Source organism: Schistocerca nitens, chromosome 6 (genome assembly GCF_023898315.1).
Source record: "Schistocerca nitens isolate TAMUIC-IGC-003100 chromosome 6, iqSchNite1.1, whole genome shotgun sequence".
Taxonomy (NCBI): domain Eukaryota; kingdom Metazoa; phylum Arthropoda; class Insecta; order Orthoptera; family Acrididae; genus Schistocerca; species Schistocerca nitens.
In genome coordinates this window covers 50,427,420-50,453,267 of record NC_064619.1, presented here as the reverse complement: position 1 = coordinate 50,453,267, position 25,848 = coordinate 50,427,420, and the positions used below count along the sequence as shown (strand labels likewise).

At 39.6% G+C, this 25,848-nt stretch overlaps 1 protein-coding gene across 2 annotated transcripts in view; it reads left to right on the top strand.

The window, feature by feature from the left end:
• LOC126262837 (MAU2 chromatid cohesion factor homolog) overlaps positions 1-25,848 on the top strand; it is a 199,358-nt gene that overhangs the window by 155,728 nt on the left and 17,782 nt on the right. For both annotated transcript variants that reach the window (XR_007546764.1, XM_049959694.1), the window contains exons 8-9: positions 17,019-17,224; positions 17,557-17,759. Coding sequence is in view for 1 of the 2 variants with exons in the window: in XM_049959694.1 (XP_049815651.1) it covers positions 17,019-17,224; positions 17,557-17,759 (409 nt within the window). In the remaining variant the exon portion in view is untranslated. The remainder of the gene's footprint in view (positions 1-17,018; positions 17,225-17,556; positions 17,760-25,848) is intronic.

Below are 25,848 nucleotides of genomic sequence, written 5' to 3'. Positions count from 1 at the left end.
GCAATAACCCTAATAGCATACGTAGCTGAACTCAGATGTTTCAGCAGACCATCAATGTGTTGCTTCCAGTTTAACCTCTCATCAATGGACACACCTAAAAATTTTGAAAATTCTACCTTAACTACAGACTTCTATTCAAAGTCTATATTTATTACTGGAGTTGTGCCATTTACTGTACGGAACTGTATATACTGTGTTTTATCAAAATTTAAAGAGAGTCCGTTTGCTGAGAACCACTTAATAATTTTGTGAAAAACATCATTTACAATTACATCACTTAGTTCTTGGTCTTTGGATGTTATTACTATACTTGTATCATCAGCAAAAAGAACTAACTTTGCGTCTTCATCAATGTGGAATGGTAAGTCATTGATGTATATCAAGAACAGTAAAGGACCTAAGACCGAACCCTGTGGGACCCCGTACCTGATAGCCCCCCAGTTTGAGGAATCAGCTGTTGTTTTAACATTACGTGAACCACTAATTTAAACTTTCTGCATTCTTCCAGTTAAGTATGAATTAAACCATTTGTGCACAGCCCCCCCTCAAACTATAATGATTTGGCTTATCTGAAAGAATTCCATGATTTACACAATCAAAGGCCTTTGAGAGATCACAAAAAATACCATTGGGTGATGTCCGCTTATTCAGAGCATTTAATATTTGATCAGTGAAAGCGTATATAGCATTTTCTGTTGAAAAGCCTTTCTGAAAACCAGACTGACATTTTGTTAGTGCTTTATTTTTACAAATATGGGAGGCTACTCTTGAATACATTACTTTCTCAAAAATTTTTGATAGAGCTGTCAGAAGAGAGATTGGGCGGTAGTTGTTGACATCCGACGTATCCCCCTTTTTATGCAATGGTTTTACAATGGCATATTTCAGTCTATCGGGGAAAACACCCTGCTCCAAAGAGCTATTACATACGTGGCTGAGAATCCTACTTATCTGTGGGGAACAAGCTTTAAGTACCTTGCTGGAAATGCCATCAATTCCGTAAGAGCTTTTACTTGTCAGTGAGTTTATTATTTTACTGATTTCAGAGGGAGAGGTTGGTGGAAATACAGTTGTTTCAAACTGCACAGGTATGGCCTCTTCTATTAGTAGCCTTGCCTCTTCTAGTGAAGATCTAGATCCTATTTTCTCCACAACATTTAAAAAATGATTATTGAAAATATTTTCAATTTCTGATTGTTTGTTAGTACACTTGTCATTCAGTTCCCTATACAGCAACCACCTTCATGGCCATGGTCTTGCTGCTGTTGAACACTACCTTTTCCAATGTCCTTCGGACTCCAAAACCACTATCTCATTCCTCATGCACCTTACTAACTTTATCCTAATCCACACTATTTCTCCTTTGAAGGGAAGATATACAAAGAAATCAGTGGCACAGCCATGGGCACTCAAAAGACACACTCCTTTGCCAACCTGTTTATGCGCTGTTGGGAATGCAGGTGGAAGGCATAGCTTATCTTAAATCAGAAAGATTCCAAACAATAAGTAATAAAATGATATTTATTAAATATGAAGAAATACTCAACTTAAATGATGCTTCTTCTTGTGAAATATCCAGCACAATAAGATATTTAAAATTATTAAAAGTCCCACAAAATATTTAAGTCCTGTCACTGTGCCTCTGAGTGATGCCTGCATCGAGTCCAGAGCTGTCCTTTGATGCCTACGGAGTGTAAGTCTGAGAGACAACTGACGAACACTGCAGCTAGTAGACTCTGCAGTAACTGGAGACTGTACATGGTTCGGCACACTGAAGAGAACTGTCCACTGTAGCTCAGTGCTCTAGCATTTAACCGGGCATCAACCAATCGCTATGCATGCAGGTGATGCCCCATGGATTGGCAGATGTGGCCACTGGTGGATCTCGGTATAGTTCATACTGCCAACCCATACAGCTGCTGCGTTACAAGTGTTTCAAGCACGACTTATCAATTGTGATGCTGTACTCTCTGGAGTCATGAGTACCATCACCACATGGGTCATCTAGAGGAAACCGTCTTAGCCTACCAAAACAACAAACCCCTGGTCTAGTTCAGGTTCATTGATGATATCCTCGTGATCTGGACTCCTTGCCTAGGTAATGTATCCACCTTCTTTTCCATCTCCTTCACCTGTTCCTCCTCAGTGCAGTGGGCCACCTTCTTGGATGTTGCCCTCCACCTCTCGGATGACTCCATCCTCTCCTCTATCCATATTAAACCCATCAACCAGCAACAGTACTTGCATTTTGACAGCTACCATTCCTTCTACACCAAAAAGTCCCTCCCATACAGACTAGCCATCTGGGAATAGCATATCTGCAGTAATAAGATCTCCCTTGCCCATCAAGGCCTTCTCACTAAGGCCTTCACAGATAGGCACTATCCCCTATACCTAGTCCGCAAACAGAACTCCTGTGCCATTTCCCCATACACACCCAGCCCTCCTATGACCCCACAAGAATCAACTACAAAGGAGTGCCCCCTTTGTCACAATTGTACCACATCCTTCATCGGGGCTTTGATTACCTATCATTATGCCCTGAAATGTGGACACCGTACCCGAGATCCTTCCCACACCTCCTAAAGTAGTGTTGTGTTGCACACCCAACCTCCGCAACATCCTAGCGCATCCCTATGCCACTCCCAATCCCAACCCTTGCCACAGGGATCATACCCCTGTGGAAGACACAGATGCAAGTCTTGCCCAGTCCACTCACCCAGCACTCCCTATTCCAATTGTCACAGGCTTGTCCTACCCCATCAGAGACCAGGCCACCAGTGAAAACGGCTGTGTCACATACTAGATCTGTTGCAATCATTGTACAGCCCTTTATATGGGTATGACAACGAACCTGAATGGTCACCAGCAAACTGTGACCACCACAATGCACAACATGCAGCTGAACATAACAAGCTTTATTTCATTGGCTGCTTCACAAACCAAGCCATCTGGAGTTATCCTTACAACACATTCTCCACTTCCAAAATTTCCAGACCTCAACCTGTGGTAACCTACTGTCCTAACACCCTCCACCCAACTGTTTCCACCTCGTCTGTCCTATCACCTCCTCCCTATTCACATCCTCTCACTCTCATTGTGTGCCACCATCTTCCAACACACCTGCCTGTCTTTCATCTGCCCTACACCTCTCCTTTTCCATGCCCCCCCCCCCCCCCCCGATGCTGCACTTGATAGTCTTGTCATGCTGCCTTCTGTAGTCCCTGCGCATTCCACTAGACAGCACTCTTTTCTCCACTCACCTATACTGTGCTATCCCTACCCCTCTCCATACTGCGGTTCAGCATGGCAGTTGCATTCCAGTCTGAGCTGCAGGAGATTGCAGGTGTGTGTGTGTGTGGGGGGGGGGGGGGGGGGGATGGGTGGAGCGGTGCAGCACCCACCAACGCATGCATGCATGTTCGTTTCTTTTCTGCAGAAGATAAATCTATTCTTTCCTCAACATTGTTGATATTCCAACCTCGACTTTCCAGTAGTTTAGGATGTATACACTCTGGGACAACTGAGATATCTATGACAACCCCTGAAATCTTTTAGAATTTTGGGAAGTTTTCATTGTCTTAGTTACCAGTATTTTATTATTATTATTATTATTTATTTTTTTAAATTGTAAGAAGTGATTTTGTGACAAAGAATTTTACTGTAGCCTGCTGCTGTAGAAATAATACTGCAGCAATAAAACATTAATGATAGAATAACACTAAAATAAAACTCAAGCCGCAAAGAAGACATGCAATTTACAACAAGAAAACACAGCACACACACTAGCATCTGGCAACAGGAAAGTGTATCAAAGACTATGCGACACTTTGTAATAACAAACTTCTTTCGATGTCTGTCTTGTGGACCTTGTTTTGATGAGTGTGATTTCACAACTGCTTACATTTCTAGCAGGTTGTGGGAAAATATTGCAAAAGGTGGTTTGAGATGTGTTATTTTCAAAGGCAAAATTTTTTATGCAAGATGAATTATGTTGCACGGGATAGTGTCCGATGAATTCCTTAAATTACGGAACGTTAGATTCTCATTCAAAATGTAACACTGAGGACCAACCACTTACAAAAATTTTGGGCCCAGAAGACCAACCATTTATGTAATTCAGAATGAGATTTTCACTCTGCAGCGGAGTGTGCGCTGATATGAAACTTGCTGGCAGATTAAAACTGTGTGCCGGACCAAGACTCGAACTCTGGATTAGGAGGCAAAATAAGCAGGTACAAAGAACAGCCTTGTTTAAAACATTTTTGATTGTAAATTAAGTGCCACGCTGATAAACAATTTGTCCAACCGTGCCATCACAGAAAGCTGGGATGGAGCCCATAGCAAATGGAGGAAGATTTATCATAAGTTTACTTGATGAATTTGTGCAGAATTTCTCAAGCAGGCATCATTCACTCCTAGGCTGTGTGCCCAGAGCAAGGTTTTGGTGGCTTTGAGCACTAGTTCTGGAGCAATTTTCGTTAAAAGATTCTTTGAACATTATTTGCACTGTCTGGTCAGAAGTCTTGTCAGTATCTGATGCTCCAGCTTGAAGGTGTAGCATCCTAGGAAGACTCTTGGTTCAACCTTAGCCTCGTAATGCCTTTTTATTTCCATGAATGGTCACACAGTGGTGTAAGGAAAGCATTATTTCTATAACTGACACTTAAAGAGAAGAGTCATGTTTATATCTGTTGACAACTTGCAATTAATATGATAAATGTCTGTGTGCTGAAACACTCACAAGTAATCAGACAGCCGTTTCTATCATGAAGCAAAATACAACTTCTGTCCTATTTTAAGATGGTGTGTTACAATCTTTGTGAAGGCACTTGAACATCAAAATATATAGAAAGGGGTTACTTATTAACATGATGCTTCAAATTGAAACAATAAGTTCCATTTGAATGGTAATTGCAATTTTCCATGAATCACAAGGCGCACTTTGGTAACAGATTGAAAGAAGTAGAACAGAAAATGGGATGAGAAGTTCCGCCTTATGCAAGACACCTTTTTTCTCTTGTTTCACCCATACATGTTTCAGCACTTTTGTGCTATCATCAGTGGGTTCATTTTTATTTTAACTGTAAATTTGTTGTTATCATATTAACATTTTCGTCGTTTACAACATTATGTAAAAGTTGCATTTATAACTTAATTGGCATTGGCGAAGAATAACATACCTTACATTATATTATTGTCCTCTTATTTTGGTAGCTGTTATGCTACACAATATACAACATGTCATCTGCAAACAGCAAAACATAATTTATTTTCTATTTGCTATGTATTTACGAATGGAAATAAGACTATCATGTTTTCTTTCTGTAACTTACAGTTTTGAGGTTGTGGTATGTTTTCCTGTTTTGTTGGCGAAGTAAATGGGCTTACTTCTTTGCCTGTGTTCGTGTGGTAATGCAGTTTTTCGAATACTCAAAACATGAACAGAGTTTTCGCTGCCATTACGTGTTGTTGTGGCTGTGTGGCGTTCATTTGTTTCGCAGCGTGTTCTGCTAGCTGAGGTGCGCGAGTTTGAATTGTATTTGGTGTTAGTTGTGTGTGGTTTATGTGGGTTTGCTTGTGTGTGATGAGTACTGGGGCAGTACTCATCACACACAAGCAAACCCACATAAACCACACACAACTAACACCAAATACAATTCAAACTCGCGCACCTCAGCTAGCAGAACACGCTGCGAAACAAATGAACGCCACACAGCCACAACAACACGTAATGGCAGCGAAAACTCTGTTTATGTTTTGAGTATTCGAAAAACTGCATTACCACACGAACACAGGCAAAGAAGTAAGCCCATTTACTTCGCCAACAAAACAGGAAAACATACCACAACCTCAAAACTGTAAGTTACAGAAAGAAAACATGATAGTCTTATTTCCATTCGTAAATACATAGCAAATAGAAAATAAATTATGTTTTGCTGTTTGCAGATGACATGTTGTATATTGTGTAGCATAACAGCTACCAAAATAAGAGGACAATAATATAATGTAAGGTATGTTATTCTTCGCCAATGCCAATTAAGTTATAAATGCAACTTTTACATAATGTTGTAAACGACGAAAATGTTAATATGATAACAACAAATTTACAGTTAAAATAAAAATGAACCCACTGATGATAGCACAAAAGTGCTGAAACATGTATGGGTGAAACAAGAGAAAAAAGGTGTCTTGCATAAGGCGGAACTTCTCATCCCATTTTCTTAGCAAGCACGGAGACAACAAGAAGAACTGCACCACAAGATGATTAAGTAGAACAGACTTCAGAAATATTACGAGAGAGAAGCATTCTGTACAGTTGTCTAGACCATTGTATTTGAATGTTGAGCCATAGTTCAGGTCAATGCTCCAACTGTGATAGAGTTGAGGGAAGATGTTTTGCTTAATATGATAATCTAAAATACTCCCCCCTCCCCCTCCTCCAATATGTGTATATTGCGGGGGGGATACACGCGCACATCTGTCTGTCCGTCCGTCCGTCCAGTGGTCCCTCATTCTCCCTGTGTCCAGGAATTTTTCTTTTTTTCCAGTGTTTTGAAGTATTTTTCCAGTATTAGGCAATATATTTTCGTTCATGGATGATCTGCTCTCTGCGTACCAGTCCATTTTTGCTTGTGTGTTGACCAATTTTTCTTCTTTGGCTAGTGTTTTTTCTATCTGTAGTGAGTGCCTAATGTAGAAACTGTGGGGTAACTTTGGAGGATGCCACATGAGTTTATGTTAGCAATACTGCATTAGACTGTGACCGTGATGATGCTGCAATCGTAGTCCACCACACAAAATAATTATTTACCCATTATACGTAAATTCATAGACTGGAGTTCTCTTTAACAAATTAAATTCAGACTGAGTCACACAACATATGATATCTCTTGTGATACTATCATAAGAGAAGTCAGTCTAGAGACTTTAGAAAAGAAACTGCTTAAAATAGATATCCAAGCTCAGTGTTCTCTTCTTCAGCACTGTTCATTAGGGTTGAAGAAATCTTCTGTCTGTGTATTCCTTCAAACTGAAATTCTTGATGAGGCCTCTCTGCACTTGCTCTGACATCACATCATCATCAGCTGCTGCACCACAACGTCACCCATAGCCCGACAAATACCTCAAACGGAATGTGCACAAAATGAAACAGAGACAAATATCTACAATACATAATGAAACTTGCAGAATAACACCGTATGACATGACTTGATACAAGAATAATACTATAACTACAGGTTTACTCATTCATATATGTCATCAATGGAGCAACAGAAATTTTAGTGTGATACATTCACATATATTCCAGGTTTTTATATCTCAAAATTTCTATGCCCATTCATCTGCTGCCCCTGTGAACCTGTAAATGTAACCAATTTCTATATTTCTAAAGTGACAGAAACAATTACATATATTATACATTTAGTTTTTTTTTCATATTGTATGTAACACTTATTATCTAGACCCACAACCTATTTAAAGAAATGGATCAAAGAATCCTCTTTTATTGTGACCTCAACATAAAATTGTTCTCTTTTATTTATAACTGTAATTAATGTGCAAATTTATGTTCATCATAAACATATTCCTGTAATGTCTTACTGACTGAGTTAAGTTTATTGTATTAAATGAAGACATCTTTGTCAAAAGGTCAAGGTCATTTATTACAATCAACCAGTAAAGGGTTATTGATTCGAACATCCAGTGTCTCGCAAGAATCTGACAGCTATTTGTTATCTCAGATTGAGAAATTGTTTGTAGAAACCTTCAAGAGATTGTGAGGATGTTACACACCAAACAATCCGTAGAAATATATCATTTTTGTTAAAAATTATGAGTAAACTTGCTGCTACTTTTGTCTTTTCACTTTTCACATACAGAATAGGAACATTATACGAATACACTTGATATTCACTAAATAGACCAGAAGTCATCTGAGGACACACTGCCCTACAAAAGTTACATAAAATATGCTTACTGTAAACCACCTTGTTGAGAAATATAAACCCTTGCCATTTCTACATATTCAAGCAAATGTTCCCCTAAAAAACTTGTCGTGCTACAGTACAAAACTCAAAGTTGTACACAAATTGTTAGTTCAGAAAGGGTACCTGAACTCTTGGCATCATTTTTGGGGAGAGCATTGTTGTCTCAGAACACGGCTTACATTGGAGAGAGACTTGGCAAAGATTTAGGCTTCTTTGCATCTTGTTAGTAGCGACATTGATAATTTTCTCGATAGCATTGGGTGTCCCAAGTCATTATCGATCAAAACAGAGTTCCTTGCCATAAGGGATACTTTCTATCTCCTATGCAATTACACATTGATCTCTAGAGTGTAAACAGTCTCTCTCTCAGATCTGTCACATCTACACATATCTTATACACAAACCATAAAACATCTCCATCAGAGCAAAACCCTTTTAAGGGTAACAAAATGATTTAGTTCCCTGACTGTCCTGAAACTGCATATTAACCATGAATCTCAAAACTCGCATACAGTATATCACTCTTATTGCCACCCTGTAACTAGGGCACAAACACAGCATTCTCCTACCAGCAACATGAAACCGCATTAGAAATTAGGTGCAATACTGTACCACTATGTGTAAGCCTATATTAGTGCATTCTCATCATCTCCAAAAATGTTGGATATGCATAGTTGTTACCTCTTAAAGCTACAAAAATGCATAAATATTATCTCTTCAGGTGTCCGGTATTTCTTTAAAAGTTGACATTTCCTGTACTGTAAATTTTGAAGTTTTGAATCAAGTTTAAATTTGATTTACTTGGGTATGAACAGCCTCATATTCTGAATAGTGTAAATTCCTTTTTCCTTTCGTGAACTTACATCGGTAAGCACAGTCGCTTTAGGATGAGGCATACTTTTCGTAATGCATGGTCCCTCATGTAAAGGTCAGAACTTCTTTGTCACTTCACCTTTTTTAAAAAAAAATGGTTCAAATGGCTCTGAGCACTATGGGACTCAACTGCTGTGGTCATAAGTCCCCTAGAACTTAGAACTGCTTAAACCTAACTAACCTAAGGACAGCACACAACACCCAGCCATCACGAGGCAGAGAAAATCCCTGACCCCGCCGGGAATCGAACCCGGGAACCCGGGCGTGGGAAGCGAGAACGCTACCGCACGACCACGAGATGCGGGCACCTTTTTAAAACTTCAGACTTTGTTCTCTTACATTGTTCTCTTACATTGAATCATACTGGTGTTCCTATTTACCATCTTTTTCTTTTATTTCCATCCATACAGGTTGTAGCTTTCTTCATCAGGTATAATGTTACTTTCTTAGATCAATATTTGATCACTACAGGAATGCATTTCATTCCTCCCTGCCCTCTAGGCAGTGGACTAACATGAATCACAGCCACAAAATCCCAAAAAGCTTATCACTCGTATGACCATTATCACTATTCCAAGTTTTCTACTCCTGCAGTTGTTCCCACTTTAAAATCTGCCTCATACCCACAGCAGCTTACACCAGGCAGACCACTGGAAGATCCTTTAACATTGAAAGCAGAACAACGTATGGAACCACACAGGTGTTCAGCAACTAACATGTTTATTGCATGCCTTTTTACGTAGGAATGACACTAATTAAATTGGCTGAGTGTATGAATGGACACAAAAAACTTTCCATTTCCTTTACTTCTCAATTGCACTAATCATTCCACTTTACGTTTCTCTTCCTCTTTTAATTTATTTTTCCTTCTCTATTCTGCCCTGCAAATATCTCTGGACTGAAGCTCGTACAATGCTTACTAATGTCCTATATTTGACTACCTCACTCTGATACCTACCTCTTCATCTTTGTCTCTCTTATCCACATAACGAGTGGCTCCCTCTCAATCTGGATTTTGAGGCTCCCCACCCCCTTTTACCTTTTCCAAAATTCCTCAACCTAGTCCTCCTTCCTTTTTGAGGAAAGAACAGTAAAGTTTCAAAAGCTAGATATAGGTTTTTTTTTTTTACCACTTCTAAGTGTTTCTGTTGGCAAGTATTTGGAATTTTGACTCCTGAATTTAAGTACTGGTGAGCCCTTCTGTCACCTACTTATTTTACAAAAGTTTGACATATTTTTCCTTTTGATAAGTTTAATAATAACCAAAAATATTTTATATTTTAAACCCTGTCGGTAAAGTATTCACGATTCCTGTAGGTAAGTCTTTCTTCTGCTGCTGTTCTCCCAGCTGGGAGCCTACAATTTTGTGGCATTTGAAATATTACATATCTTAAAAAAATATGGATCCCAATAATAATGTTGAGAGAAATATCAGGAAAGTTTTTATTTATTTAAACTATAAAGTTAGTAAACAGAGATCCTCGTAGAGACATATAATAAACTTTCAAATCGCAAAAACCCTCTGGAAAAGTTTGAAGTATGGGATGATTCAAAATGAATGGGACAAAAAGAAAGCATTCCTGTGACTATAGTAATGAGTTTATTTCAGAAATACACATTAAATTTCTGATTCACAGTGTCAGCCGAGAACCGCTAAGCCTACATCGAGAACCAGCGGCTCAAGGATGCAACAGTTTTGTCTATATAAGTAATGAATCTAACAGAGGGAAACATTCCACGTGGAAAAAATATATCTAAAAAGAAAGAAAGTGATGAGACTTACCAAACAAAAGCGCTGGCAGGTCGATAGACACACAAACAAACACAAACATACACACAAAATTCTAGCTTTCGCAACAAACGGTTGCTTCGTCAGGAAAGAGGGAAGGAGAGGGAAAGATGAAAGGAAGTGGGTTTTAAGGGAGAGGGTAAGGAGTCATTCCAATCCCGGGAGCGGAAAGACTTACCTTAGGGGGAAAAAAGGACGGGTATACACTCGCACACACACACATATCCATCCGCATATACATGCGCATATGTATGCGGATGGATATGTGTGTGTGTGCGAGTGGTGGCATCTCTCATAGAAAAGCATATTGTATCATATAAGATGCAAAATAATCATCAGTAATCATTGATCAAAGACATTTTCAGACCAAGTTTGGCACCACACTGCTACATGGGCAAAGCAGTTTGAGGACACAGGATGCATATGCATGAAGAAAACCGCTGGACAGTCATCCATTGAGAACGAAGTGGTGGAAAGCATTCATATGGTCAAGAAAAGAAACCATAGAAAATGCACATCATGCGAACAGCAAAGTGAATGTGTCGCAATCAGTAGTGTGGCATGTATTGTGCAAGCATCTGCAGTTCAAGGCTTACAGAACTCAAATTTTGCAGGCACTGAAACCAGCTGATAAACCAAAATGGGGACAATTATGCATTGATTTTCAAGCACTGATGGAGGTGGATGATTTCACAGATGGACTTAAGTTCTCTGATGTGGCCACTTTTCACTTAAGTGGCAAAGTGAACAAGCATAATTTTGGAATATGGGAGGGATACACAAAACTCACATGCTCCTCTGGAACTTATACGTGATTCTCCAGAACTTAATGTTTTCTGTGGCATAACCAACCACAGAGTCTTTGGTCCTTTCTTCTTTGCAGAATCTACCATTACAGGCATAACCTGCCTCGATATGCTTCTCTCTGGTTGTTGCCTCAGTTGACAGAACAGGTACAAACATCTTCCACAGTGCTGGATTGGTTGTGCGTGCCGTGTGTGTGGGGGAGGGGGGGGGTATGAAAGATATGGTTTATGTATCCCCATTTCCACAGGACTTAACAGCAGGTAAGACACCAGATAGAGGCATGGTTAACTCCATTGACCAGGCTATGTTCAGATGTGTCTGGCTGGAAATGCAATACTGAATAGACATCTGCAGTATCACAAATGAAGTGCACATCAAACATCAGTTAACGTCCATTGGAACAGTGAGAGTTAAACTTCATGAAACAAAGTTGTTACTGTAGTCACAAGAATACTTCCTTTTTGCCCCATTCATTTTGAATAACCCTGTAAATATGGACACACTCATTTTAACCACTGCCAATCTAATAATCCCTCCAACAATTAATCTGATAGAACTCTCAACCAGGCAATTAAAAAATTAAAAAGTATGTGGCAAAGACTTAATCTGTGGAGAAATCAGAAAAAAATACAGTGAAACCCGCAGTCACAAATATCAGCTAACATCTACATCTACATATACATCTACATCTACATCTACATCCATACTTCACATGCCACCTGACGGTGTGTGGCGGAGGGTACCTTGATGAGTACCTCTATCAGTTCTCCCTTCTGTTCCAGTCTCGTACTGTTCGTGGAAAGAAGGATTGTCGATATGCCTCTGTGTGGGCTCTAATATCTCTGATTTTATCCTCATGGTCTCTTCGCGAGATATACGTAGGAGGGAGCAATATACTGCTTGACTCCTCAGTGAAGGTATGTTCTCGAAACTTCAACAAAAGCCCGTACCGACTACTGAGCATCTCTCATGCAGAGTCTTCCACTGGAGTTTATCTATCATCTCCATAACGCTTTCGCGATTACTAAATAATGATCCTGTAGCGAAACGCGCTGCTCTCCGTTGGATCTTCTCTATCTCTTCTATCAACCCTATCTGGTATGGATCCCACACTGATGAGCAGTATTCAAGCAGTGGGCGAACAAGTGTACTGTAACCTACTTCCTTTGTTTTCGGATTGCATTTCCTTAGGATTCTTCCGATGAATCTCAGTCTGGCATCTGCTTTACCAACGATCAACTTTATGTGATCATTCCATTTTAAATCACTTCTAATGCGTACTCCCAGATAATTTATGGAATTAACTGCTTCCAGTTGCTGACCTGCTATATTGTAACTAAATGATAAGGGATCTTTCTTTCTATGTATTCGCGGCACATTACACTTGTCTACATTGAGATTCAATTGCCATTCCCTGCACCATGTGTCAATTCGCTGCAGATCCTCCTGCATTTCGGTACAATTTTCCATTGTTACAACCTCTCGATATACCACAGCGTCATCCGCAAAAAGCCTCAGTGAACTTCCGATCTCATCCATAAGGCCAATTATGTATATTGTGAATAGCAATGGTCCTACGACACTCCCCTGCAGCACACCTGAAATCACTCTTACTTCAGAAGACTTCTCTCCATTGAGAATGACATGCTGTGTTCTGTTATCTAGGAACTCTTCAGTCCAATCACACAATTGGTCTGATAGTCCATATGCTCTTACTTTGTTCAGTTCTAGTCAAAATGTAAGCCACAGAAAATTCCAGAGCACAGGACCACAGGTGTAATTCAGCCACTACTTAAAGAAGTATATAAAACCAACCTAGATAATTATAAAGGAATAATCATTCTAGATTGCACACACAAAAAATCCTGTATAATTTATGATAAGACAAAAAAATCTGGAACTACAACTTGGAGAATTCCAAGGAGGTTGTCAACCATGCAGAAGCTGCCCAGGCCAAATTCTCAGCCTGAAGTAATATGGACTATTACAATTACATAAATAAACAGCTCTTTACTTCATTCATAGACTTACACTTTTAAAATTTGCCAAATCATACAGTCTTCATCCTATATTACTAAAAATCATCAAACTAAAACAGATGAAGGTAAAAGTTCAAGGAAGAAATTCCAAAAGCTTTCACAATAAAAATCAGTCTTATATGAAGTGCTGTATTACCCTAACTGCTTCTCAGTGTAGCCCTCAGTTACATCGCCGAGATTTTTTTTGGAGAGCCAGTGTAGGGATGTAAGTTGGAGCAAAACCCACAATAAGAACAAACTGCCTACGATTTGCAAATGGTTAGGTCTCTTAGCTCTTGAAATGGGAGTAGTTTTGTATCCAGCTCACCAGTCTCCAATAAACTACCTTAAAATAGGATTACAAGTATCCTTTGTGAAAACTGGGATCATACTCATTAAATCTGTGTTATAAGCGTTCATAAAAAAACTAACAGTTGAAATGTGTTGGAGAAACCATCAAGCATAACATAAGTGAGAAAGAAACATAGATAAATGGAAAAAGTTTGATTTCTAACCTGGTCAAAGTATGATATCATCAATAGACACTAAACTACAATCCTATAAAACCATCTCTCAAAAGCCACTTATGCCTGTGAAACCCTGCTCCAAATTAAAAATTGAAGAACAACTAATCAGTTCCTCAAAACTGAATGACTGGTTACATAAACAATGTACAAAGTTACTAAACAGTGGAAATTCCAGATCGGAATGTCATCAGTGTAAAGAAAAAGATGGCTTGCTACTCACCATAAACATGTCATGTTTAGTTGCAGACAAGCCATTGAAAAAGACTGTTACACATTTAGCTTTCAAAGCCATCTTCAGAAAAGGAACAAACACACACACACACACACACACACACACACACACACACACACACACACACACTGCCACGTGAACAGTAGCAGCAGTTTGGAGAGTATGGGGAAGGGCAAAAGATAGCAGGGTATGGGTGTGTGGAGAGAAGAGTTTAACTGGCAGTGTGTGCAGGAACTAGAAGGAGGCATGATAAGACTGTCGCCAAGCACAGCCTCGAGAGGCAGGGGTGTGGGGGTGGGTGGGGGGGGGGGCAGGCAAGGGGATGGAGGGGAATTGGGAGTGGATAAGGAGAGGAGCAGAGAAGGGGAAAAGACTGGTGGATATGTTAGCAGATTGCAGCATACATTGAGGATGACAGGATGTGAACAGGGAGGAGGTGATTGGACAAAGGGGATGGAATATGTTGGGTGGAGGGTGTGGGGACAGTAATTTACCATAGGTTGAGGCTGGAATAATTTCGGGAGTGGTGAATGTGTCTTAAGAATAACTCCATCTATGCAGTTCAGTAAAGCTGGTTGTGGAGGGGAGGATACAGATGGCCTGGGTTGTGAATCAGCCATTGAAATGAAGCATGTTGTGTTCAGTTGCATGTTGTGCCGCATTGTGGTCTGCTTTGCTTTTTGCCACAGTTTGGTGGTGGCTGTTCATCCTTTTGTACAGCTGGGTAATAGTCATAACAATATAAAAACCTGTGCAATGATTGCAGCAGAGGAGGTGTCTTGGGCCCGAGTCCAGATCGTGAAGATATCATCAATGAACCTGAGTCAGACTAGAAGTGTGGTGTTGTGGAAGGCTAGGAAGGTCACCTCTAGATATCGCATAAGTTGGTATAAGAGGGTGCCATGTGGGTGGCAGGCTGAACCTAGGGCCAAGATACCCTATCCTAATACCTTCACAACCTCATCGCCTTCTCTCCCTTCTGCATCACCCGGTCCAGCTCAACCCAGCATTCCACCTTCCTTGGAAGTTCACCATCTCCTCCCTGATGGCTCCATCCAAACCTGTGAATGCTATTGAAGTAGTCAACAGTTAGGTATCCAAAATTACATGTTCTGATTGTAACAAGTTTTACATTGGTCAGTCAGGCAGAGACATAGCAACTAGGCTGGCTGAAAATAACGCAGTTGGAGATAGCAGAATTCTGATTCCACATTTGCTGAGCATGTACTGAGTGAGGGTTACAACTACCAGCCAAAGTGCCATGTTCTTCACTTAGAAAACGAAGGCCAAAACTCAGTCTGCTGGAAGTCTTGGAAATTAACAAACGTCTGGCTCACAATCCAAATTTGATCTAACTAACAAGACACAGTTTAATACTTCCCCTCTTCCAAACTTCATATGATCCTCTCAGCCTTCATTACTTCCCACACTGTCTTCCCTCATATTCCCCCATTTTTTGTATTTTATTGAAATTTCGTATGTAATCCATGTAATCTGTAGTTATAGTTGTTAAGCCTTTCTTTCAATCAGTACTTGTATTAATTTCCACGTTTAATACCTGTTGAAGTTGTCTCTTCATGTACCTTTATTATTTTATTTGGTTCATTTCTTTAATGCGAACTGTTATCTTGGCACAGTTTTTGAGTGTAGTGTTAATGTTTTCCTGTTTGTTCAACTTCTTACATTTTAAAATGCAGTACCCACATACTCTCAGAGATGGCATTTACTGTATGTTCTCTAACATTTTTCCATTTTCCTGCATTTATTCATTTCTGTTATTTTACTGATATTTATATATTCTGTAGTTACAATTGATAATTCTTTCTTTTAATTGGTTTGTGTATCATTCTCCATGTTTTATACCTCTTGAGGTAACCTTATCAAGTCAGTGGCGGATGCATATCGGGGGTGTGCACGGGGCGCGCGCTCCCCCTCTTGCGGGGTTGCCTGCATTGCCGCCCCCGCCAGTCAGCCCGCACGCTATTTGTTCATTTCTTTTGTTAGTTGACTCAACTGAAGTGAGTTGTTGTATTTTCCTATGTAGCATGCACATCCGCATCATCATATTTTATATGTTTCTGTCTGTAATGTGGATAGCTAACATACACCTACAAGAAAAGTCGTGGCCGTTCTATTGATCTCTGGTATATGTGTGGATGGATATGTGTGTGTGTGTGTGCGCGCGCGAGTGTATACCCGTCCTTTTTTCCCCCTAAGGTAAGTCTTTCCGCTCCCGGGATTGGAATGACTCCTTACCCTCTCCCTTAAAACCCACATCCTTTCGTCTTTCCCTCTCCTTCCCTCTTTCCTGATGAGGCAACAGTTTGTTGCGAAAGCTTGAATTTTGTGTGTATGTTTGTGTTTGTTTGTGTGTCTATCGACCTGCCAGCGCTTTCGTTTGGTAAGTCACATCATCTTTGCTTTTAGATATATTTTTCCCACGGGGAATGTAATTTTTTTTTTTTTTTTTACTGGAACTATAACTGTTATAAATGGTGTTGCTGAATGACGTTTCTGAAACTACTGCATTCTTGTTGTGTGCGTGGTAGTATCGCAAATACTGGCTGTGGATATTTGCATGTTCCATTTTGTGTGTACAGGCTTTGTTTCTCCCTGTTAGCCGTCCTCTTGAAAATGCATGAAATTTTGATGCCAGATAGCGAGATGGCTCCCGATAGAAACTGTGTACGAAATAAATGCTTTATGCATCACCTTTATGTCTGTTGATGTAATATACATAGAAGTACCAACCTTATGCACTAGTTGCATTTTAATTTTCAGACATCTCAGGACCGCGAGCTATGGACTTTCGCGAATTTAAACTTGGCTATAGTATATCTGCGAGCGAAACGAGAAAAGGAGCTTACTGCTCTGTTGGAACGAATAAATCCAGAGAACTTACCAACACATTCCCACAGCCTTCGAGCAGCAGCTTATTATGTGCAGGGTCTTCAGTCCTTCTTCCAGGCCAGGTACAATGAGGCAAAGTAAGTACACAAGTAGTTTCACTTGTGTGACGTAATAAACTAAAATATGAAAAGGCAGTACAAGAACTAGTCTTGGCCTGCACAAGGCACGTAATTGAGCCTCTCTCAGTATTTATCCTATCTTACTGTGATATAAATTGTACTTCACTGTCAATATTTAATTTGTTATTTTTGAATGCTAATGACAGAAATGAAGACGTATTTATAACAGTAGTGCACAACCACTTTGTACTTAATTGTCATGACATAAAATTTAGTAAGAGTTTCCTGATATGATGTGAAGGAATATTAAAAGTCTTAGGAATGTTGCTAAATTAATTCTTCACTTACAGGAGATATCTCCGTGAGACACTGAAGATGGCAAATGCTGAAGATTTGAATCGTTTAACATCGTGTTCATTAGTTTTGTTGGGCCACATATTTCTTTCTTTGGGAAATAGTCGTGAAAGTATGAATATGGTTACCCCCGCCATGCAACTAGCGAGCAAGATACCGGATGTCCATGTTCAGCTCTGGGCTTCAGCTATCCTGAGAGGTGAGTCTGATCTGTAATTAACTCTTCTCTAAACTCTTAGCCCATTTTACTTCTATTTGGGGACAGTAGTGTAAAAAAATCTGAAAAAATAGTTTTTTGATAAAATGAATGTCATGTTTTTTTAGTGGATGGTAACAGTGCTAAGATGTGTAACGAGTTTTCTCCCTTGGAGGCCAGAAAAATAAAATAATGCACTTGGTAAAAAGATACATGGAGATTGCTGTAACACGTCATATTTAATTAGTTACCGTATTAATAAAAAATTATGTTTTACGTAAAAATTCATGACTGAATATTGTTTGCAGTGCTTTTGATTACAAATCAATGTGTTTTTAATTTGGATCTTAAGTCAATTGTAGGGCTTATTTTTGTCACATAACATGACTAACAAAATCAAGCAGGCAGTAAAAAAGGGAAAATGGCAAATTATGTGCACATACTGAACTTCAAAGAAAAGTAATTGGTAATAAACAAACCATTTGTAAACAAGTTAGGCACTCAAAACAGTATGTCACTTTCATCGAAAAGCAACAGCATGTACCTTGTTGATGTAGGTGAAACCTGTTTCTGTCCTTCAGCTTTTGAGCCTTGAACTTTGTGCCTCGCATTCCTTGAGAACATCCACACTTTTTTAAGGATCACAGCATTCCCTATAGTTTGTTCAGAAAATGATACTTTGCAAATGTACTGCTCATTTGCAACCAAAAACCTCAAATGATAAGTGTAGGAAAATGAATAATCTAAGAACTGTAAAGCAAATACAAAAAAGAATCGAAAACATAGGCATAAGCAATTGCTGAGAGGTAACTCTGCTCCCAGTGATGTAAAAAACCCTTCCAAACGCTTTGCAAAATAGATCAGATGACCGAATAACAAAAGTGTTGAGTCAGCAACAGACAGACACAAAAGAGAAAGAAAACAGCTTTCAGGGCAAATCCATTGCTGAGCTAGAGTACACAAGTGCATGTATATGTACGTCTGCCCCTACACTGTGTCATATAGACACCCACTACTGGGACTGAGTTGCGTCAGGTGGACTAGGGTGTGGTGGTGGTGGTTGTATCAGGTGAGGGGAGGGACGGAGGGAGGGAGAGGTAAAGGAAGAGGGGTTGGGGATGGGTAGCTAGCAGCTCAGAGGGAGGCAGCAGGTTTTCTGGATAGGACTGCAATAGAGGAGCGTGTCAGGTGCACACATTAGGCATGTGATACGTGGGTTTCGGAGCCGGGGAATTGTAGTGCACAATGAAGGTAGCATGGAGTCGGTCACAGCGTACATTGTGTGAGAACAGTGGGTTAGTAGAGATTAAGGCCAGGAAAATTACTGGAGAGCTGGATGTGTTGCAAGGACAGCTTCTGTCACTGTAGCTCAGAAAAGATGTTGCTGAAGGAAAGGGTCCAGATGGCTTGAGTTGTAAAGCAGTTGTGCAACTCAAACACGTTGTTCTCAGTTGAATGTTGTGTCACTGGGTGCCCAACTTTGTTCCTGGCCACAGTTCGGCATTGGTAATTCATTCTGGCGGACAGCAGGTTAGTTGTCATAAAAAGCTAAGCAGTCAGTGCAAGGTTTTCTCTACCTCTCTTCCAAGATTCACTGTAAAAAGCTGTGCAATATTTGCAGCAGAGTTGGTAGATGACATGGCTACTTTCACACGAGGTCCTGCCTCTGATGGGATAGGATAAGCTTATGACTGTACTGGAGTACAGGACTGGGTTGGAAAGTCTGGATGGGTGAATTGAGCAGGTCTTCCATCTCTTCCACAATCCCTGTGCAAGAGTTTGGGAGCGGGATTGCATCCTGGCAGGTGGAACACAGTGCGGTGGTGATTGTGTTGAAATGGGTAGGTAAAGGCAGAGAGAGACAGGAGTGGGAACAGGGGTTGGGGATGGGTAGGAGCAGCTTGAGGCAGGCAGCAGGTTTCCTGGCTAGGAATCTTGGAGGGGAGGATGGCAGATGCACAGATTAGGCATGTGATACACGGTATCGGAACTGATTCGGTGCAACGTACAATGAAGGTGATGTGGAGACATGCTTTGCAAGGAGTCACAGAACAGAGAAAGGGGAAACAGTTGTGTAGCTGCTAGGGGAACAGTGGTTAGTGGAGTTTGAGGCCAGGAGAGTTACGGAAGGTAAGGATGTGTTGCAAGGACAACTCTCATCTGCATGGTTCAGAAAAGATGATGCAGGAGGCAATGATCCAGATGGCTTAGGTTATGGAGCAGTGGTTGAACTCTGAGTATATTGTGTTCATCTGCATGTTGCCACCATGTGGACAACTTCGTACTCGGTCATTGTTTGACAGTGTCCTTTCATTATGGTGTACAGCTAGTTTATTGTCATACTGACATAAAAAGCTATGCAGTGATTTCCGAGATACACTTTTACGTGAAATATGAAAATAATTTGAAATTAAAACAAGTGTGAGGCATGGGGATGGACAGAAGAAAAGGAGATAAATAAAGTGAATCTTGAAAGAGATAGAGAGCCCTTAATAATTGACTGCTTAGCTTTTGCTGATGATTCAGCGATGTTAGCCGAGAACTTAAAAGGTGCAACAAAATAAACAAACATTTTCCCAGAGGTAGCACAAAATTTGGATTACAAATTTGGATTGAAAAACAGTACACATGACCAACATTAGATGTGCATCAAAGTGTATTGCTTCAAAATATGGGAAAATACTGGAAGTTTCAGAATTTGAATATGTGGAAAAATTTCAGATTTTAAATAACTGGAAGCAATAATTGAACCAAATGCTCAGCACAAAGCAGCTAGCATAAAAAGAGCCAGAAAAATGGAAATGAAAATTGAGGCACTAAAATGTGGTGATTAAAATTGAGTCGTCTTATGCCTCAGAATTCCTTGCCATAAACACAGCTGAACAGTTAAAAAACATGCAGAAGAGTGAAAAATAATTTAAAATATTTTGGGTCCAAATTATAAAAATGGGATTTGGAAACTGAGAATCAATGAGGTGGTGAATGAAAAAACTGAGAATGAAATAGATACAACGAGAAAATTGAGGATAAGATTTTATGGCCACATAAAAAGGATAGAATACAAGAGGCCAGCAAAATAATATTCAACTTGTTTGGAAGGCAGATCCACAGGTATTAGGAATAACAAATATGCAGAAAAAACATAATTTGAGGAAAGAGGTACAAAAAGTCTTGGGTTTCAAGAAGAAGATATAAAGCAAGAAAAGAGGGACATGGGCAGAAGAAAGAAGAGATAAGCGGAGAGCAAGAATGAAGTAGTATATGGAAACAAAAGAAAAGAAAAAGAATTGTTGTTGTTGTTGTTGTTGTTGTTGTGGTCTTCAGTCCTGAGAGTGGTTTTGATACTGCTCTCCATGCTACTCTATCCTGTGCAAGCTTCTTCATCTCTCAGTACTTACTGCAACCTACATCCTTCTGAATATGTTTAGTGTATTCATCTCTTGGTCTCCCTCTACGATTTGTACCCTCCAGGCTGCCATCCAGTACTAATTTGGTGATCCCTTGATGCCTCAGAATATGCCCTACCAACCAATCCCTTCTTCTAGTCAAGTTGTGCCACAAATTCCTCTTCTCCCCAATTCTATTCAATACCTCATCATTAGTTATGTGATCTACCCATCTAATTTTCAGCATTCTTCTGTAGCACCACATTTCAAAAGCTTCTATTCTCTTCTTGTCCAAACTATTTTTCATCCATGTTTCACTTCCATACATGGCTACACTCCATACAAATACTTTCAGAAACGACTTCGTGAAACTTAAATCTATACTCGATGTTAACAAATTTCTCTTCTTCAGAAATGTTTTCCTTGCCATTGCCAGTCTGCGTTTTATATCCTCTCTACCTCGACCATCATCAGTTATTTTGCTCCCGAAATAGCAAAACTCCTTTACTACTTTAAGTGTCTCATTTCCTAATCTAATTCCCTCAGCATTACCCATCTTAATTCAACTACATTCCATTATCCTCGTTTTGCTTTTGTTGATGTTCATCTTATATCCTTTAAAGACACTGTCCATTCCCGTTCAACTGCTCTTCCAAATCCTTTGCTGTCTCTGACAGAATTACAATATAATTGGCAAACCTCAAAGTTTTTATTTCTTCTCCATGGATTTTAATACCTACTCTGAATTTTTCTTTTGTTTCCTTTACATCTTGCTCAATATACAGATTGAATAACATTGGGGAGAGGCTACAACCCTGTCTCACTCCCTTCCCAACCACTGCTTCCCTTTCATGTCCCTCGACTCTTATGACTGCCATCTGGTTTCTTTACAAATTGTAAATAGCCTTTCGCTCCCTGTATTTTACCCCTGCCACCTTCAGAATTTGAAAGAGAGTATTCCAGTTAACATTGTCAAAAGCTTTCTCTAAGTCTACAAATGCTAGAAACGTAGGTTTGCCTTTCCTTAAACTACCTTCTAAGATAAGTCGTAGGGTCAGTATTGCCTCAGGTGTTCCAATATTTCTACGGAATCCAAACTGACCTTCCCTGAGGTCGGCTTCTACCAGTTTTTCAATTCGTCTGTAAAGAATTTGCATTATTATTTTGCAGCTGTGACTTATTAAACTGATAGTTAGGTAGTTTTCACATCTGTCAACACCTGCTTTCTTTGGGAATGGAATTATTATATTCTTCTTGAAGTCCGAGGGTATTTTACCTGTCTCATACATCTTGCTCACCAGATGGTAGAGTTTTGTCAGGACTAGCTCTCCCAAGGCTGTCAGTAGTTCTAATGGAATGTTGTCTACTCCCGGGGCCTTGTTTCGACTCAGGTCTTTCAGTGCTCTGTCAAACTCTTCACGCAGTATCGTATCTCCCATTTCATCTACATCCTCTTCCATTTCCATAATATTGTCCTCAAGTACATCGCCCTTGTATAAACCCTCTATATACTCCTTCCACCTTTCTGCCTTCCCTTCTTTGTTTAGAACTGAGTTTCCATCTGAGCCCTTGATATTCATACAAATGGTTCTCCTTTCTCCAAAGGTCTCTTTAATTTTCCTGTAGTCAGTATCTATCTTACCCCTAGTGAGATAAGCCTCTCCATCCTTACATTTGTCCTCTAGCCATCCCTGCTTAGCCATTTTGCATTTCCTGTCGATCTCATTTTTGAGACGTTTGTATTCCTTTTTGCCTGCTTCATTTATTGCATTTTTATATTTTCTCCTTTCATCAATTAAATTCAATATTTCTTCTGTAACCCAAGGATTTCTACTAGCCCTCGTCTTTTTACCTACTTGATTCTCTGGTGCCTTCACTACTTCATCCCTCAAAGCTACCCATTCTTCTTCTTCTGTATTTTTCCCCCCATTCCTGTCAATTGTTCCCTTGTGCTCTCCCTGAAACTCTGTACAACCTCTGGTTTTGTCAGTTTATCCACGTCCCATCTCCTTAAATTCCCACCTTTTTGCAGTTTCTTCAGTTTTAATCTATAGTTCATAAGCAACAGATTGTGGTCAGAGTCCACATCTGCCCCTGGAAATTTAAAACCTGGTTCCTAAATCTCTGTCTTACCATTATATAATCTATCAGATACCTTCTAGTATCTCCAGGCTTTTTCCATGTATACAACGTTCTTTCATGATTCTTGAACCAAGTGTTCACTATGATTAAGTTATGCACTGTGCAAAATTCTACCAAGCGGCTTGCTCTTTCATTTCTTCTCCCCAGTCCATATTTACCTACTAAGTTTCCTTCTCTCCCTTTTCCTACTATCGAATTCCAGTCACCCATGACTATTAAAGTTTCGTCTCCCTTCACTATCTGAATAAGTTCTTTTATCTCATCATACATTTCATCAATTTCTTTGTCATCTGCAGAACTAGTTAAGAAAAAGAATATGAGTTCATAAATCAGCTGTTTCAAATGATCCTGAAGTGGCCAGATTTCAATAATGATAATAATGATGATGATGATGATGATGATGTGAGAACAGTTATTGAGATGTCACTACCTCTGCTGGGTTAGCTACAGTTACCAGGATAAGCTACATATGAAATAAGACACACTCCATTTTATGGAAAAAAAATCTTTTTTTATTTTGATATGATTATTGCTGAATTAGCACAATGTGCCATTAGACTAGATTAGATGGGTACATCACATAGCTAATGATGAGGTGCTGAATAGAATTGGGGAGAAGAGGAATTTGTGGCACAACTTGACTAGAAGAAGTTACCAGTTGGTAGGGCTTGTTCTGAGGCATCAGGAGATCACCAATTTAGTATTGGAGGGCAGTGTGGAGGGTAAAAAACATAGAGGGAGACTAAGAGATGAAATACTAAGCAGATTCAGATGGATGTAGGTTGCAGTAGTTACTTGGAGATGAAGCAGTTTGTGCAGGATGGAGTAGCGTGGAGGGCTGCATCAAACCAGTCTGTGGGCTGAAGACCACAGTGTAGTGGACCATTAGACATTCATTTGTGGTCCATAGATTCCATCATGAAGTGCATTCAGAAAATGTGGAATGAATCACGTTAAAAGAGAATTGGGTACTAGAAAATGTATGAATATTTGTGCTTGCTTAGGCTAAATTTAACATGGGAAAATCAGCAGCATGCTGCTGCTTGTCATTTACTTTATTCTCTCTCTCCTAATCCTGCCTTAATAGCTACAAGATTACATTGTTACTTCTCATCTAACTAACAAAAATCTGCAATGCTTGAATAATCAGATATATAGAATGAATAACTAGTCAGATAAACCTTTGATTTTCTTTTGAAATGATGTGAATCCTCAGTTCCTTGGTTTATGTAGATAGATGAAGACTACACAACCCTACATATATAGTGTTCTGTTTTGGCTTCTGCCAAAATCAAATCTACAGTTAAGGTTAAAGGAACATAAAGAATGATAGGCATTTGTCTACGTCATCAAGCTACGAAAGATAATACATCAAAAAATTAAAAAGTTTTTAAAACTCTCTTTTTAAACTTAGAATTCGCAAAACAAGGTTCAGTGTCAGCATGCAAAATGTATGCCTAATTGGAGCATCAACTGTCAACTTGATTCAAAAAATTGTACAAAAATGCCGACAGGTGGTACTAGTGTGGGGGATATTGACTTTTTTTTTCCATATTTATAAAGAGACAGACAGTTTTGTGATTAAATACATTCATACTCAAGTTATAAAACATGATGTAAATTAGTATAGTTGAACTGGATAGGTAAAAAATCTACTCACCAAGCAGCGGCGGAACACACACATAAAAGTAGGTTGTAATTAGGCAGGCTTTTGTAACCAGTGGTTCCTCCTTCAGGCAGGAGGGTTGAATTGGGGTGAAGGAAAAGGACTGGAGAGGTCTAGGAAAAGGGGTAGATTTCGCGAAAGTCACCCAGAAAATGCGGGTCGGGGGAGACTTACTGCATGGGGTGAGAAGGAAAGGGTTTTTCCTTCTTATCCTGTGTGGTAACTCTCCTCTGACCTGCAGTCCTGGGTGACCTTCCCAAAATCTACACCTTTTCTTAGACCTCTCCAGCCCTTTCCCTTCAACCCTTCTGCCTGAAGAAAGAGCCACTGACTCCAAAAGCTTGCCTATTTACAACCTCCTTTTAGTGTGTTTTCTGCCACGGCTTGGTTAGTAGAGCTTTTATCCACCGAGTTAAATTATTTTGTCAAAAATCGATTGTTTTCATTGTTAAATTAGTATAGTTGCATACTCATAAGCTTAGCTTTTCAAATGGTCGCAGGTAGCTCACGTGGAGTTCACCTAAACTTAACAAATATGTATTGAATCTGCTACACAATAGTACCTGTACAATAGCCATGTAAACTTAAGTTTTAAATATATTTTGCATTAATATGATTTTGTGATTATAAAAGTAGTATTTGCTATTATAATTACGTCTCGCTGAAAAATTAATAGTCATGCCCTATGTACTAAAACGTTGCCAGTGAACTAAAATTTATACGCATGTGAAACACATTAAAAAAGTCTTATTATTAACTTAAATATTTTGGAAGGCAGCTCCATATTGCGGGAGAACTTGCTCCCTGAGGTACGTAAGTTGTTGCGTAACCAGCGACAGTTCCACCAGCACAGAGTGCGTGAAGCGAAGTGAACACCATGGGAGCACACTGTAATCGG